This window comes from Mytilus galloprovincialis, chromosome 9 (genome assembly GCF_965363235.1).
Source record: "Mytilus galloprovincialis chromosome 9, xbMytGall1.hap1.1, whole genome shotgun sequence".
NCBI classification, from domain to species: domain Eukaryota; kingdom Metazoa; phylum Mollusca; class Bivalvia; order Mytilida; family Mytilidae; genus Mytilus; species Mytilus galloprovincialis.
In genome coordinates, this window is record NC_134846.1 from 94,416,473 (window position 1) to 94,434,419 (window position 17,947).

General features: G+C 31.8%; 2 protein-coding genes across 4 annotated transcripts in view; one reads left to right on the forward strand and one right to left on the reverse strand.

Moving 5' to 3' along the window:
* The window catches only part of LOC143046419 (serine/threonine-protein kinase SMG1-like), a 141,516-nt gene extending 134,922 nt beyond the window's left edge, over nt 1–6,594 (reverse strand). For 2 of the 3 annotated variants that reach the window (XR_012969160.1, XM_076219583.1), the window contains exons 1-7: nt 6,118–6,594; nt 5,139–5,275; nt 4,603–4,661; nt 4,077–4,154; nt 3,841–3,931; nt 2,216–2,263; nt 1,488–1,613 (exon numbers count right to left, since the gene is read on the reverse strand). Coding sequence is in view for 1 of the 3 variants with exons in the window: in XM_076219583.1 (XP_076075698.1) it covers nt 1,488–1,613; nt 2,216–2,263; nt 3,841–3,931; nt 4,077–4,154; nt 4,603–4,661; nt 5,139–5,275; nt 6,118–6,508 (930 nt within the window). In the remaining 2 variants the exon portion in view is untranslated. Of the gene's footprint in view, nt 1–1,487; nt 1,614–2,215; nt 2,264–3,840; nt 3,932–4,076; nt 4,155–4,602; nt 4,662–5,138; nt 5,279–6,117 lie in introns of all 3 variants that reach the window. The other variant, XR_012969159.1, reaches the window with a different exon arrangement.
* A 161-nt stretch (nt 6,595–6,755) lies between these two features.
* The window catches only part of LOC143046420 (nucleolar protein 11-like), a 43,926-nt gene continuing 32,734 nt past the window's right edge, over nt 6,756–17,947 (forward strand). The window contains exons 1-5 of the mRNA XM_076219584.1: nt 6,756–6,888; nt 14,728–14,838; nt 15,814–15,870; nt 16,752–16,946; nt 17,524–17,674. Of these exons, the coding sequence (XP_076075699.1) occupies nt 6,760–6,888; nt 14,728–14,838; nt 15,814–15,870; nt 16,752–16,946; nt 17,524–17,674 (643 nt within the window). The 5' untranslated portion in view covers nt 6,756–6,759. The remainder of the gene's footprint in view (nt 6,889–14,727; nt 14,839–15,813; nt 15,871–16,751; nt 16,947–17,523; nt 17,675–17,947) is intronic.

Below are 17,947 nucleotides of genomic sequence, written 5' to 3' on the forward strand. Positions count from 1 at the left end.
GTACATATATCATGTATATAAATTATTTCAAAGTAATTTTCCTTACACACAATGTACATGTACATGTAATCCTTAAATTCTTTATACTAGTTATATATTTGTTAGAATAATTTGTTAGAATAATTCTTTCTCATATGTATACACTTGTACTTTTGTACATGTATGTATGATAAGACTCTCAAACAAGTAAACTTATTCATAAATAAAAATATGTTTATATATATCTTAAATGTATTGCATTTGCGTTTGATTACTGAATCCTCTTTGAAATTCAGACCAGTATTTTATATTACCCAGTATTGCCCAGTATTACCCAGTAAAACCCAGTAAAACCCGGGTTTTCCCGGTATTTCCCACTGGGCTGGGCATTACTCATAAAACCCGGGTTTTTGCCAACCCTGTTGGCCACCAAGTCAAATTATGTTTTTTCATCAACATAAATAGACCTAAACAAGTCTGTCATTTTGTGACTTATATAAGTCTTAAATTGAAAACACATTTTTATAATAAATACATGTTTTGACTTCTAGTCAAAAACAGAAATCGACTTGTTTATGTCTGAGCTCTGACTGAACAACCCGACCAAATAAAAAACAACAGCAGAGGGTCACCAACAGGTCTTTAGGAATTGATCTCATTATTTAATATGGAGCCATAGTATGTGATCCCTACCCGGTAACAAAAATAAACATGCCAAGCGGCAAAACTTATCACCAGAGATTACAAGCGAAGAGAGGATGGATAAGTCTCCAAAATGCTTGCCAAACTGGAACTATCAAGTTTTCCCCGATTAATTATATATTTTTAATGTTTTAACAATGTTTTAGTTTTACTTCACATAATCAATAAAGGTATAAAAATAGATTTATGAGTATCTTAACAACATTGGTTGGTACACTTCAATCTTTTTGGTAATGAGAAGGACCGGATGGGATGTAAACTGGTTCCCGGTTGATTACTACACAAAAATGATCCAATACAAGCAGATTCCAGTTTGTATGTAAAATAGTAAATACGAAACCAAGCGTGGTAGACGGAGAAATGTAATGGAAAGTAAATACGAACCAAGCGCGGTAGGCAGAGAAATGTAATGGAAGTTCAGGTCAATAGTATCGGAACAAGCGTCATTTTCCAAAAATGAGGTTAATACATGGTTATGTCCAGTTTAAACACATATTGTATGTTTGCTTGAAAAAGCCAAAAGGAATTAACTTTTCCTATCAAAGCAGTACAATAAACTTGATATAAAGCTGATTATCAAAACTAGGATGAACACTTAAAACCAATGTAATTTTATTTTGTGAAAATTGTAAATGTAGGTTATAGTGGGTAGTACACATGCATTAAATGTATTGTTGTTTTCTATGCCTATAGAAAGCAATTACTGAATATTCGGTGAAACTCTGTTCAGGGGAATTTAATAGGTGTTTCCTTACCCTAAAGTGTGATATAAATACATGGCTATAATAATTAGATTTGTATCTTACCCTAAAATGTGATGTAAACACATGGCTGTAATGTTTAGATATGTGTAGAATGATGTTGACAACGGCCATTAGGACTTCTGGAGTGTCAGCGTTCTCTAACAATGTCTGTACATTAGCCATAACCATCTACAAGGTAATCAAGTTACATTATATATTGTCATTAAATCTTATTTTCTAAAAAAAATATCATCTCAGTTCTTGTGAATGTACATAATGGGTTGCAATAGCTAATTTAACATTCTTAAATCAATGTTGGTATAGTAACAAAACTTGAGTTAGCCATATTGTTAAAAAAATAATAGAGCATGTTAAATATGGACTATATAGTTTTTATTGTGTGTCTTTCTATGTTGTGATGTTAAATATGGACTATATAGTTTTTTTTGTGTGTCTTTCTATGTTGTGATGTTAAATATGGACTATATAGTTTTTATTGTGTGTCTTTCTATGTTGTGATGTTAAATCTATTGTTTCAGAAAAAGGAGAAGGTTTGGTACCATTAAAACATTTAATCCCGCAGCAAATGTTTGCACCTGTCCAAAGTTGGGAATCTGATGTACATTGGTTGTCCTCTGTTTATGTAGTTCATACGTGTTTCTTGTTTTTATATAGATTGAATTTTCAAATAAGTTGACAAAATTGTGAAAAGTTCTGGACTATACAATAAATAACTAATTTTCTTCACAAAACTATATCTCTATGAAAACCTAATTGTAAGTATGTATTACTGGCATCAGACTGGCAGCGGCTTGCTTCTTCTCTTCATACTTCAATGTCTGAAACAATATTTAGGTTTAATAATGATAAATCAAATGATATGATAAAATGATATTTGACATTGGTATGACAAAAAGGAAAGTTGGGTATGTCAACATAATGAAACAAATAATCAGAATACATCTTTATCATAATAATATCTTTCTTAATAGTAATAGGGTAGAGCTCAACTAAAATTCCTATTAGTTGTTAACATTGATTAATTATTTATACTTGTTTTAATATTTCAACTAATGAGTTATAAGGTTCAATCAGATACTTTTGTTTAAGCAGAACATGATCATTTATTAATTGTTTAAGTCTTATGATCATTTATTAATTGTTTAACTTATTTGTTGAAACAGGACGATATCACGGTGTTAATAGATCTGAAAGAAAATGCACTCTCTGTACTTTAAATACAATAGAAGACGAGTTTCATTTCATTTTACAGTGTGATTGTTATAATGCAATTAGAAGACAGTATATTAAGCCATATTATTATAAGCGTCCATCGTCATTTAAGCTTTTACAGTTGTTGAGCACAGAAAATGTAAAAGACATATGTAACCTTTGTAAATTTCTTTTCCATGCATTTAAACGTAGAACAGACATGTTATAACCAATACTTAATATAGATTATTATTCTTCTCGGATGTATTCATTTATCAGTTATGTATGTTTTATGTATTTATTTATGATATATTGTATTTGCATATTATATATTATATTTGTACTGATGAGCATCATTTGCTCAAAGTAATAAAGAATTGAATTGAAGTCAGTCAAATGAAATGTTTCATTCTTAATAACTTGTTAGACTGCTGTCTTGTTAGTCAGTCAAATGAAATGTTTCATTCTTAATAACTTGTTAGACTGCTGTCAAATAAAATGTTTCAATCTTAATAACTTGTTAGACTGCTGTCAAATAAAATGTTTCAATCTTAATAACTTGTTAGACTGCTGTCAAATAAAATGTTTCAATCTTAATAACTTGTTAGACTGCTGTCAAATGAAATGTTTCAATCTTAATAACTTGTTAGACTGCTGTCAAATGAAATGTTTCAATCTTAATAACTTGTTAGACTGCTGTCAAATGAAATGTTTCAATCTTAATAACTTGTTAGACTGCTGTCTTGTTAGGCAGTCAAATGAAATGTTTCATTCTTAATAACTTGTTAGACTGCTGTCAAATGAAATGTTTCAATCTTAATAACTTGTTAGACTGCTGTCAAATGAAATGTTTCAATCTTAATAACTTGTCAGACTGCTGTCTTGTTAGTCAGTCAAATGAAATGTTTCAATCTTAATAACTTGTTAGACTGCTGTCAAATAAAATGTTTCAATCTTAATAACTTGTTAGACTGCTGTCAAATAAAATGTTTCAATCTTAATAACTTGTTAGACTGCTGCCTTGTTGGTATTGCTAAACAGATGACAATTTTTGGTGTTCAAAATAATTATCTTAAAATTAGTACCTTGCAAGGTTTAAACAAACATTTCAATTTTTAAACAAAAAATGTGGACACTTATGGAACTTGCTTCAATTATTTCTCAAAACAGCCATGTACAAAAATAACAAGGATAATAAATTTACCTCTAGCAGTGAGTCCATGTAGAGAAGTTTGGCTTTATTATTATCATCGTCAATGACATTGTTAATCTGTCCAAACAGCCACTGGTAATACCTGAGGGAAATAAATTTATATTAACATTTGTTACAAATATCATATTTATATACAGAGTAGGTCTAAATAATAAGTATAAGTATAAACAGTGAGCTATTATTTCTAACAAAATGGTGTCTTAAGGTTACTGAAAATGTTAATTAACCTGTGTCCATCATGTCCCATAATTCCTCCAACAAGTCCGATACAAATAGCCACATCCTGTTTCAATTCTCTGCTGGCTCTGAAGAAAAAATCATAACCTTCATATTAATTTGTTAAATAAACTTTATTTTGTGAAATTGTTGATTTATCTTCTTTCTAATATATGCCTAATAGATTCATAACAGTAGAATCTTGTCTTCTTAATTAACAAATGTATTTGTTTGGTTTACTACCGACCTGACTATAAAACTCAGATATTTTGTGTTGTGTATAATCCTTGTAACTCACATGACATCTTTTGATATAGATTTACTTTATTTTGTGTACAATTTTCAATGTAGAAATCAAATCAAAGGATTACATTTTGATGCTGATGGTAAAAAAAAAAGGTTAGAAAAGTTACCCATGAATTACTACTGTTCAAAATGCTTTGGATACAACACTTTCCATAGTGCAGCAGTCAAAATACAGAAATTATTCATTTTATTGAATACATCTTTTTTGTTGGAATTTAAAAAAAAACTCACCTTTCAAAATATACATGTTGCAGAGAACTGAGGATATCATCTGCTACTTTAGAAGCAGCCTAAAACAACAAGATAATAAAAATAAACAAAGAACATGAAGAATACAAATATTAAGCATCAATGTAGCAGTTCTCTATGATAAATACAAAATAACATTGATCAGGTATTTACTGTATTAACACATAATTGTCAGTTTTCTAATGACTATCATTTTCCCAATTAAATCATTGTTTATGGTGATGGCATGATAAATACAGCCAATCCAGACAAAAAATTAAATTTCTTTCAACTATGGTTCAAATTATTAGTTTGTTCATGATTTTGAAAATACTTGTATTAAGACACCAATTGCTTAACATCCAACATGTCCAATGACCATGATCACAAGTCCTCTTAAAGTTTCAGCAAAATTTGCAATAGGCTTTAGTTTATAGGCAAGGGAATGATGTTTATTTTTGCATTCTGTTTGCAATATACACAATTTTCTCCGTGGCTGGATAAACACTGTAATATTCTATATGTATTTATAAGTTCACCTTGATGCCCTCTTGTGTTTTAAGATAATCTTTTAACTGTTTTGCTGATGATAATCTTCTCTCTTTGTCAGAATCCCGACTAACTCTTCTAATGTACTTCGACAACCTTGATTCATCATTAAAACTTTTGCTTGGTTCTACTAAAACAAAGACGTATGATATAAAATTTGATATTAAGAATGAATTAGCATAAATCTACATATTGGACAAAAACAAATGATGTCATTCACTTTTAAACAGAAATTTCAGTATTATATTTCATAAGTTATTAATATGAACAATTAATGCACCAAAACAGTCCATTAGCTTTAAAATGTCCATGCATTTTTATGAATTTCTAGAATTTATATCATATAATTATCTGAGAAAATTATGAACCTTTTATAACTGTAATATATATTTTTTTTAATATAAAGGGATGGAATGAATCTAGGGCGAACAGATTCTATTGACGAACAAACTCATGGTGAGCGGACCCAGGGCAAACATGTTAACAGAGAAAATGCACTCACTACCCACAGCCTACATACATGTAGGCTGATTTGACTACTCATCCAGGCCTGTGCCGGGGTTGCAGAGACACTGTCTAATGTATCTAAAACTGTTCTCAAATTCTAGATATATGGGATATTGGACACTTTTTTATGATCAGGTTGAAAACTGTACATGTTTTATTGGTAAAACTTTACAATGTTTTTGTCATGTCAATTTTTATTGACCTGGGTCATCATGGTCGTAGGCCTAGGACTTGTGCAATACACCTTATCGCTATTTGTCCGCCATTAAATATCACAGAGGTTCACATAAAATTTTGACGTCATAAAACAAAATATCTGACGCCATAACGGAAAAGTTATTGTTGTATGCGTCAAAAGTTCAAGTGGCTGGGTCAGCCGGGATTGGGGATAAGGTGTATTGTGGTAAATTTGTTAACAGTTCGGATTAAATTTGTGAAATAAGAGAACTGAAGTACTAGTACCACTCTTTTTAGTGTCCTGCTTTGACTGAGTTGATGCCACAGTTAATGTAGAAGACTGGAATTCCGACTTCCCTCTGCTTGAACTTCTGTTAGCTGAGGAAGAAAACCTGCCACTTCCTACATCTTCTCTTCGGGAACTTGGTTTGGAGACTCCATTTTTTACCCCATTTATTTTCATTTGTGGTTTAATGTCAATCTTTTTGTCCAAAGTTTTGGACTTTTCATAAATTTTGGGGGATTCTACTTTCTCAATCCTTGTTGAAGTTGTTCTGCTACTTGCGTTTTCGTTCAAATTACTACCCGACTTTTCCTTTGTAACATCGGCTCCGCCATCCGATACATCTTGCTTATCAGGTGGTTTACCCTTAGAGCCTACTGATTTTTCACTCATTACATAGAAAAATTTAATAAATGTTCATTTCGTAACAGAAATTGTAATCCAACGAACTGAAATTACTCGTCCATCTCTGTGCTAAATTTAACGTTGATGTCCCGCACTTAATGAATAATAAAATATTGTAAATTTATTTAGTAAAAGAATAGAACCTCAAATCCGATAACATTATTTTCTTTCTTTTTAAGTTTACAACTGATAAAAAATAATTAATTCATTTTCATTTTTATTTTGTGCAGGACAGTGACATGGCGACCATCGGAGAATCAGTCGCGGTCTTGCACGTGAAAGATGCAAAATTAGAGGATGTAGGCGAATCGTTTGAACCAACACACATAACAGTTACATACAATACAAAATATATATCAGTTGTCGAGGTATTTACTGTTATTCTGATTCTAAAGGCTGACATTATTTTGTATATACTAAAATAAAAAAATCCGAGTAAATCGGACTACAGGGAATTTCTACAGGTTGGGATCAAACCCCCTGTTTGGTGATTATACCTGTATAGAGGGATAATCCTTCTTTAGAGGGATAAAATAGAGGGGTATATTTGTTTGCACTGGATTTAAAGCAAATTAGGGCAGAATGGCATTTTCTAGTTAGATTGGCTATAATCTCTAGCATTATATGCATCAACATATGCATTTTACTAAAAATTGGGATAACCAGTTTTCTGCTAAAGTGATAAAACTTGCAATCTATTGTTTACCTATCTGAACACCTGATCAACAACAAAAGGAATAGTTGACCTTTAAATTTCATGTTAAATCTAACAATAGAAATTCTGTTCAGTGAGGCATAAGTGAGTAGAATTTACCTGATCATCACAGCTTTCAATCATGGTGAACAATAGATTTTATATTTAGTCAGATAAGCAGCAAACTGGGCATGTGCATATTAAATTAAGTACATCAATTGGTGCATCAACTGTTGCAGGTTACTGCCATAATAAGAAGAAAATGCCATTCTGCCCTATTTTGATTTAAATCCAGTCTAAACAAAAATACCCCTCTATAGAGGGATAATTTTATCCCTCTATAGAAGGATTATCCCTCTATACAGGTATAATCACCTTATAGACGGTTTGTTCCCAACCTGTTCTAGTCAAATCGGCACCTGCTCAATTTGGCACCAGGTATAGTCTTCTTCTTTAAGTTTTCCAGTTTTCTATCTGAATAAAGATGATTAATAACTGGTGCATGCGTGGCCTGTTTATTAAAAAACTAGCTAATATTTCAGTTATATACAAAAGTCAAAACGGTGCAGAGAACAGATGTAGTGATTAAAACTATGTTCAGGAGATGGGGTGGGTCTTTTCACCACCGAACACCACCGCACACCGCGGAACACCCGAAAAACCACCAACCACTAAGAAAAACTTTGATATTATACAATAAAACGATAAAATAAATTAAATTACATATAATTTAATCAATTTTTCGATTTTTATGGGCATCATTTTTATGTTAAAATCGAAAATCAATAAAAGAAAAAACGTCTCCGGATTCATCACTTTCCGGATTACATTGTGTGTGTTATAAAATTCAAAAATATATTCATAATTAGTAATCAGTTCAAGTATCCTGGATCTCTGTTCATTGGTTAGATTTTGATATTTTTCTCTTTTATTATTATTGGTACAACTATTTTATAGAAGAGTTAGAAGAAGAAAAAATGGAAAAAAAAAGGTGTCCATGAGGGTCAGCGGAGTTCAAAAAGTGGGTGTTATAAGACTCTTCCTTTCTGTTTTCTGTACATATTTGGACTTTAAATCTTCTGATTTGTTGAATTAATAACTTGAATATTATATTTAATTCAGATTGATAACGATAAAAGACAAAATAATAAACTTTTGGGGTGTTTGGCGGTGTGCGGTGGCGTTCGGTGGTGTTCGGTGGTGAAAAGACCTACCGCAGGAGATGAATCTTTCTAAATGATAGTGGAGAGACGAGCATATGTAAGCTGATCTCTGAAAGAGTCGACTGTCTGTGTATTTACTACTGAGGTTGGTAAAAGATTTCATTGAGTTATTGTGTATGGGAAAAATGAAAATCTGTACGAGTCTTTTGATGTATAAATTTGTCTGAAGGTGTGAAAATGATGTTTTCTGGTTCTTGAGTCTGATGGGATGAGAATTGTGCTAGATGGTATAGCAACAAGATGATGTGTGATCTTGTACATCATAACCAGGCGTGCACGTAGTCTGCGTTGTGTTAAAATGGGCCAGTTTAGTGTGTTCAGCATGTTTGATACACTGCTAGTATTATGATACCTGTTGCAGGCATACCGAGCAGCTCTCCTTTGGACCATCTCTATCTTCGAGATAGATTCTGAAATGTGGGTGGCAAACTGAGCAAGAGTATTCCAGTTTGGGACGGACAAGTGCTTGCTTGGTATGCCTGGCTCTTGATGTTTTGATTTGATGTTTTCAGGTTTCTTCGAAGGAAGCCGAGAGTTTTGTTGGCTTTCGAGATATTGTCATCTATGTGTTTTTCCCATTTAAGGTTTGATTGTAACGAGATGTTTCATAGTCAAATCGGGACTTAGACAAATTGGCACCTGGTTAAATCGGCACTTGATATAGTCAAATCGGCACCCATGTTAGAAGTGTTTAATATATATTTTTAACTGTATTTTAAGCAAATACAGGACAGAAAGTCGCAGGACAAAAAGTTACAGGACATAAAGTCGCAGGACATAAAGTCACAGAACATAAAGTCACAGGACATTAAGTCACAAATTTGATAGGACAAATAAAGGCAACAGTAGTATACCGCTGTTAAAAACTCAAATCCATGGACAAAAAACAAAATCGGGGTCACAAACTAAAACCGAGGGAAACGCATTAAATATAAGAGGAGAACAACGACACAACACTAAAATGTAACACACACAGAAACGGACCAATCATCAGACAAAATCCCACGAGAATGACAAATATAACATCAAAACCAAATACATGAATTTGGGATAGACAAGTACCGTGACACAGCTTATCGCAATGTGAAATTACACTCAAAAAGAAGAGAAAACAAACGACGCAACGTTAAAATGTAACACACACAGAAACGAACAATAATATAACAATGGCCATATTCCTGACTTGGTACAGGACATTTTTAAAGGAAAAAATGGTGGGTTGAACCTGGTTTTGTGGCATGCCAAACCTCGCACTTTAATGGCAATGTTAAATATAACATTGAAATAACAACATAAAAAGTCACAAATATTTTTTGACAATTGTTTGGATATATAAGAGAAATATCTTTAAATAATTACTTTTTAATACATATATTCATATTAAAGTTAATGAAATTTATCATTTTACTTGAAAAATGAAGATTTATTTATTTTTTATCATGCAAAGGACATATTTCTTGGCACCATGAAGCCATTTAAGTGCCAATATATTTTGACATTTTGTTTTCTTAACAATTTTTTTATCATCTTTGATATTTTTTTCGGCGTTTTACGTTTCCGCAAATGGCATTACTTTTCCGGAAAAAAAAGTTTACGTTTCCGCAAATAAATATCTTACTTTTCCAGAAAAAAAGTAACTATTCTGGAAAAATTTATTGCTTTTCCGCAAATAATTGAGGAATACCTGTTGATCGAAAGCAAAGCCATAATATAAAATAAATATTAATTTAGTCAAAGGTCATCATAACATGCAAGTAAAATTCATCATTTAAATCTATGAAAACGTATGTTCTAAAGTCAGCACTAATCAGAAATATCTTGATATGAGTTCATAAGTAAGTTCTGGCAGAATATTTGTAGCCAACACGCAGCACAAAGTCCACAGTAGTACATTCACCGTTTACAAGTTTTGTATTTTGTTCAAAAAGGAAGTCCATCTCCTTTTCACATTTCCAAACGGGTGCTTTTACAGTTAGAGTTCTCATCTTTATGTAAGATGTTGTTTGCAGTTTCAATAACACATCGATAAAAACAAAAATGTTAGGATGGCTAGCGTAAAACTGCTCGTTCAAGTGGCATGAAAAGACTCGGCACTATTCGTGTTTTCGTAACAGCAGTATGCGTTACACATTCAAAGTCATTATGAACTACCTCGGGCTGGAGAGTTATTCTTCAGGTAGTGCACACATCAATAAGCTGATCCAACAGTTTCGTGTAACATTCCTCGGATTTAAGTGGAAGTAACGCAAATACAAGAGGAATGTAGTTACCATTTTTACATCCATGTATCGAATAAACTGAGTTGGTAGAAGAATTTCGGACAGGATTTAAATGTGCCATGCCCATCTATGAAAATATCAGTCATTTCATTACATAGACATACCAAGTTGGTGAAACATGAAAGTATAATGATTCCCGAATCAAAATCATTGACTAATTAAAAGTGAAAATAAGTTTCAGTTTTGTTAGTGTTCAAATCTATTTGTCTTAATGTCTCGTGAATTTCTAATCTACATTTAGGTAATTTTGGAAACTGCTTTCGCATGTCTCTGTATAAGGACATAGCAACATTTTTCAAGTCAATATATATTCAAATATTTATAATTTACCAGGTAAATTTCCGGAAAAGTAATAAATACAAATTGCGGAAACATATACTTTAAATTTGCGGTAACGTAGCATTGGGACTTTGAAAAATTAGCGGAAATGCTATACGCCCACTTTTTTGATAAATTTTGCTTACAAAATTGGTTAATATACCATACTTCAAGAAAAATACAAGAATGTTTTTGTAAGAATAAGCATTTTTTATACGACCGCAAAAATTTTAATTTTTTGGTCGTATATTGCTATCACGTTGGCGGCGTCGTCGGCGGCGGCGTCAGCGTCGTGGTCGTCGTCGTCCGAATACTTTTAGTTTTCGCACTCTAACTTTAGTAAAAGTGAATAGAAATCAATGAAATTTTAACACAAGGTTTATGACCACAAAAGGAAGGTTGGGATTGATTTTGGGAGTTTTGGTCCCAACATTAGAATTAGGGGTCAAAAAGGGCCCAAATAAGCATTTTCTTGGTTTTCGCACTATAACTTTAGTTTAAGTGAATAGAAATCTATGAAATTTTGACACAAGGTTTATGACCACAAAAGGAAGGTTGGGATTGATTTTGGGAGTTTTGGTTCCAATAGTTTAGGAATTAAGGGCCAAAAAAGGGCCCAAATAAGCATTATTCTTGGTTTTAGCGTGATAACTTTAGTATAAGTAAATAGAAATCAATGAAATTTTAACACAAGGTTTATGACCACAAAAGGAAGGTTGGGATTGATTTTTGGAGTTGAGGTCACAACAGTTTATGAATTAGGGCCAAAAAGGGGCCCAAATAAGCATTATTTTTGGTTTTTGCACCATAACTTTAGTATAAGTAAATAGAAATCTATGAAATTTAAACACAAGGTTTATGACCATAAAAGGAAGGTTGGGTTTGATTTTGGGAGTTTTGGTCCTAACAGTTTAGGAATAAGGGGCCCAAAGGGTCCAAAATTGAACTTTGTGTGATTTCATCAAAAATTGAATAATTGGGGTTCTTTGATATGCCGAATCTAACTATGTATGTAGATTCTTAATTTTTGGTCCCGTTTTCAAATTGGTCTACATTAAGGTCCAAAGGGTCCAAAATTAAACTTAGTTTGAATTTAACAAAAATTGAATCCTTGGGGTTCTTTGATATGCTGAATTTAAAAATGTACTTAGATTTTTAATTATTGGCCTAGTTTTCAAGTTGGTCCAAATGGGGGTCCAAAATTAAACTTTGTTTGATTTCATCAAAAATTGAATAAATGAGTTCTTTGATATGCCAAATCTAACTGTGTATGTAGATTCTTAATTTTTGGTCCAGTTTTCAAATTGGTCTACATTAAGGTCCAAAGGGTCCAAAATTAAAATAAGTTTGATTTTAACAAAAATTAAATTCTTGGGCTTATTTGATATGCTTTATCTAAATATGTACTTTGATTTTTGATTATGGGCCCAGTTTTCAAGTTGGTCCAAATCAGGATTCCATATCAAGTATTGTGCAATAGCAAGAAATTTTCAATTGCACAGTATTGCACAATAGCAAGAAATATCTAATTGCACAATATTGTGCAATAGCAATTAATTTTCAATTGGAGTTATCTTTCTTTGTATAGAATAGTAGTTGATAATATATGTTGGAAATTTGCCAGACATGACTATGATGTCATTTTCTATTTTATTTGCCAATAACTTTATGTAAATAACTTCATTGGAAATTTGCCAATATAAAATGTTGCTGATGAAGCTTTTTTTCCTTATCTTATCTAAAATGTTTTTAGATAATGTATGTTGGACATTTGCCAGACATGACTATGATGTCATTTTCTATTTTTATTTGCCAATAACTTTATGTAAATAACTTCATTGGAAATTTGCCAATATAAAATGTTGCTGATGAAGTTTTTATACCCCCGCTTTAAAAAAGGGGGGGTATACTGTTTTACCTCTGTCTGTCCGTCCGTCCGTCAGTCCGTCAGTCCGTCCATCAGTCCGTCAGTCCGTCAGTCAGTCCGTCCCATGAAACTTTCGTCACATTTTTCTCAGGAACTACACATCCACCCTTTCTGTAATTTGGTATCAACATTTATATATGTTAGCCATACCCTGTGATGCGTTTTCAGATTCATCACTTGACAACTTCCTGTTTACCGAACACTTGTATGATTTTACACATGATAGCCAAGTTGAAAATTTTCGTCACATTTTTCTCAGCAACTACAATACAAGGATTTCTGAAATTTGGTTTCAGGATTTATATAAGTCAGCTATACCGTGTGATGCGTTTTCAGATTCATCACTCGACAACTTCCTGTTTACCGAACACTTGTATGATTTTACACATGATAGCCAAGTTGAAAATTTTCGTCACATTTTTCTCAGCAACTACAATACAAGGATTTCTGAAATTTGGTTTCAGGATTTATATAAGTCAGCTATACCGTGTGATGCGTTTTCAGATTCATCACTTGACAACTTCCTGTTTACCGAACACTTGCATATTTTTACACTATTAATATTATCCACTTGCGGCGGGGGTATCATCAGTGAGCAGTAGCTCACAGTTTCACTTGTTTTTATTGTTTTATACAATAAACAATGTATATTCACTTTTACTACCAACCAATCTTTACCATTCAGTGATAACAAGCACTTTATTTTACATTTTAATATTTTATGATGTATTTAAAAGAGTAGTTATTGTTGCAAACTCCATTAGAAATTTGAATTGATATCAGTTTTGGAAAAAGGGAAACGGGGATGTGAAAAAAAGGGGGGGGGGGGTTAAATTTTTCTCATTTCAGATTTCATAAATAAAAAGAAAATTTCTTCAAACATTTTTTTGAGAGGATTAATATTCAACAGCATAGTGAATTGCTCAAAGGCAAAAAAAAACTTTTAAGTTCATTAGACCACATTCATTCTGTGTCAGAAACCTATGCTGTGTCAACTATTTAATTTTAGATTTAAAAAGTTTGAAGAAGAAATCTTTAATTGATTTGTAAAATCTTGACATTTGTTTTGTGTAAAAAAAAAACCCATGTAATGTCAAAAATTTGATCACAATCCAAATTCAGAGCTGTATCACGCTTGAATGTTTTGTCCATACTTGCCCCAACTGTTCAGGGTTCGACCACTGCGGTCGTATAAAGCTGCGCCCTGCGGAGCACCTGGTTATTCAAAGAAAATAATAAAAAAAAATGAATTGTGACTTTTTGTCCGTGACTTTTTGTCCTGTGACTTTCTGTCCTACATTCTAATTATTTTGCATGAAAGTCTGAATTATTACAATGTATATCAACATTTGAATTTTACTCTCTGCAGAGGTCTGCTTTACTTACTACCTTTTTGACAAACAACATCCTTTTATTGCCTGCTGGGCAATCTGCTTCTACAAGATCAAATACTCCCGTAAAATTTTCATCTATTGAATCCTGCTGCTAAAATTGTTTACCACATGTTGACATAATTTTATAGTTGTAAAAAAAATGTGATCGTTGACAGCATTCTTATCCGGTTTTTAAAACATTTTGATGACAAACTTTGAAAAATTGTAGTTGCCTAAATCAGTGACGGAATTAATGATTTTTATTCAATTTTTCCTGAATTGGGAATTTGTATTCACATAGTTTTTTGGGTCAGCGATTTAAGGGCCCTGAAAACATACTAGCACATTCACTCACCTAGCATGATTTCTGTTCATTTGTCATCTTTCTTACAGACTGAAACACAGAAGACAGTGAAAAGTTGGTCAGTAAGAAGAGGACAAGAAATAACCAGTCCTACAGTATGGAATGAAAAAGAAGGATTTCTTACTGTTATAGATAAAAAGGTAAATCGAGAGGTTAAAGATCAAACTCAAAATAACAAGAAACTAAGAAGACCGTGTAGAATTCCATGTCAATGTAAATTGTATATTTATAAAGTTAATACTTGTTGAATGCATATTATTGAATGTGTCTTTGAATTTCACAACTAAATCTGGGATTTTATAGACATCTATACAACTCTCTGAATGACCTTTTGTTTTTGTTTTTTCTAACTTTAGTTTGCCTCGACCAAATGTTATGAAACTTATACAAAATACTTATTACCACTTAATACAGATAAAACTTCAAATTGGGTGGCGTCACTTTTACCATCCTTGAGTTATGCCCCTTTATAAACATAAAAATTGTTGAATTTTTTGTTTCCTTTCTCTAACTTTAGTTTGCCTCAACCAAATGTTATGAGACTGATACACAATGATTATTACCACAAACCTAAGATCAAGTACAAATTTGGGTAGAATCACTTTTTCCATTCTTCAGTTATGTCCCTTTATATCTTTATATGATATGCAAGTGAAGGTATCATCTGTGTCCCATGGACACATTCCCTATTTATTTAAATATAGATCTTTGAACTTCAAGGTATTTTATTAGTAAATTACAACTGACTGCCATCTTGTTAGATATATAACCCCTTTTGCATGACTGGAGTTTTCTTTAAAATGATATGTCTCCGTTCAATAAGTTAACATTCTATTTTATCTTGTATTTTTTGTCATGGTAAATGGTTATTGATCAGATTTTTTATATTAACAAATATTAAATTACAATGTACTTTGAATTATACAAATAACTACTAGCTTTGTATATATGGAGATAAAAAAAAACTAAGTTTATTGTTGGGTGGTAGCTTTATTAGTTAAAATCAACAGAGACGAGTCCCGTTAGTATAGAAAGTCCCTGGTCTTAAGCAATATAGTTGCCATTACAAAAACTGTCACACTTCAGAGTATAAATACATGTGCATTGTTTTATAGGAAGTAAGATTGTGGACAAAAGATGAAGTAAACTTTGAAAAATGTAAAAAGAAACATGTGAGTATAACTTATCTATGTTGTACAAACATTAGTCTTGTTCCTACATATATGTATATGTATGTATATAATATATTTGTTTGGAAGTTTCTCATTTGTAATATATATTTGTTTGGAAGTTTCTCATTTGTAATATATATTTGTTTGGAAGTTTCTCATTTGTAATATATATTTGTTTGGAAGTTTCTCATTTGTAATATATATTTGTTTGGAAGTTTCTCATTTGTAATATATATTTGTTTGGAAGTTTCTCATTTGTAATATATATTTGTTTGGAAGTTTCTCATTTGTAATATATATTTGTTTGGAAGTTTCTCATTTGTAATATATATTTGTTTGGAAGTTTCTCATTTGTAATATATATTTGTTTGGAAGTTTCTCATTTGTAATCTGCCAATGAACAACTTTGACAATGTTTAACAAGGTTTGGTAATAAAATTAAAGAAAATAAATTAACAGTTACCATAAAACGGCTAAAGGTTTGTGTTGAAGAGAATCTCATTAAAACATAAGAAAGTCTGATGTTAAAATAAAGGTTGTCAGGAAATCTCAAACAGGTATTTTATTTAGCTCAGTCATTTATTAGGACGATTTAGTGCTGTTCTAGTGATAAAAATGAAGAATATATGTTAATATACACCTGATACATAATATTGTTGAAAAAGGCTGAAATTGTATCACCGCTTGAAATATATGCCACTGGACAGAGTATGCAACCAACAATCAACTAATGATACTAAAAGTAGTCTGACAACAGTTTCATTTTTTGCCTTAAGAAAGAAATAACAATTGTACACTGTAGTAAGCTGATCATTAAACAGAAATGATTTTGATATAAGTTTGTTGTCTTATATAGCAACAGTACATGATTTTATTTTCAGTTTCCACACAACATCCACCAGATACTGTCAGTAAAAGGGTATGAACCTGTTGTCGTGTGTGACAATGGAGCTGTCAATGTTCTGTCAAAGATAAAGGATTCCAATGGTACTCTAGAAGATGGGGATTTAATTCTGAAATGTCAGGCATTCCTGATCAAAGATAGACTGGTTGTTCTCTGTTTAGTGCAGAAACAGGTAATTTACAAATCTATATAAATAGAAGAATGTCTTGATTAAACAGGTGTATCATTGTAAATCAGGTATTCAAAGTATTTCTAATTTTTGTGAGGTAATGAGTTAATAAGTAAGTGTGGCTATATTTGTTCCCCATTATTATGTCTGTATTTGAAGTTGAAAATTGTTTCTTTTTGTTGTATACACATGTGAGAAAGTGATATAGAAACATTTTACTCATGCTATATTGGCATAGAATAAGAGCTTTTGGTTCAACCACAATTACCCGTAAGCTAAGGAACGCAATAGCACCTGTCTCAACAAATGAAACATTTAAACAAGAGGGATTACATGTTATAAAAATAATAGTTTAAAAGAGGAACAATAACATAGCTATAACTTTGAATAGACAAACAACAGTCTAAAAAATACATCACAGAAAAGGCTAAGTCAATCAAAGGTTGTTGTCACTTTGACACATTCCCCATTTCCTTTCTCAATTTTATAACAAACATAAAATAAAAAAATATTCTTGTTATTTATTCACCATATTTCTCTTAAAACAAAACTGACTCTAATCCTGATGGTATATTTTCAGAATAAAAGTTTACAGATGGTTACACATACTTTCTCAGACGATGATGGTACCTGGTCATGTGACACCAGTGACGTAGATTGTCAGGTAGATGTACCTGTATGTACCTGTCACATGAGGCAGTTTGGTAATGAAATCAGATGTCATGTTTTATGTAAGTATTATGTGTATTGGACAAATACAAAGATAAGTAGAGGTGGTATAATTACAGACATATTTCTACCAGATTCCAAATTTAAAGGATGTAGAAGTTATCAACTTTAAGTCAGTGTATGGCCTTTGACAATGTGCCAAACTTATACTACAGAGCAAGTTAAACAAAGGTCTTGACATGGTTACATCATGAATCATGATTACTGAAAGGGAAGTAACTTAAAATGCCTGAATACATAATTATTACTGGCAGGGATGTTACCCTCAATGAAGG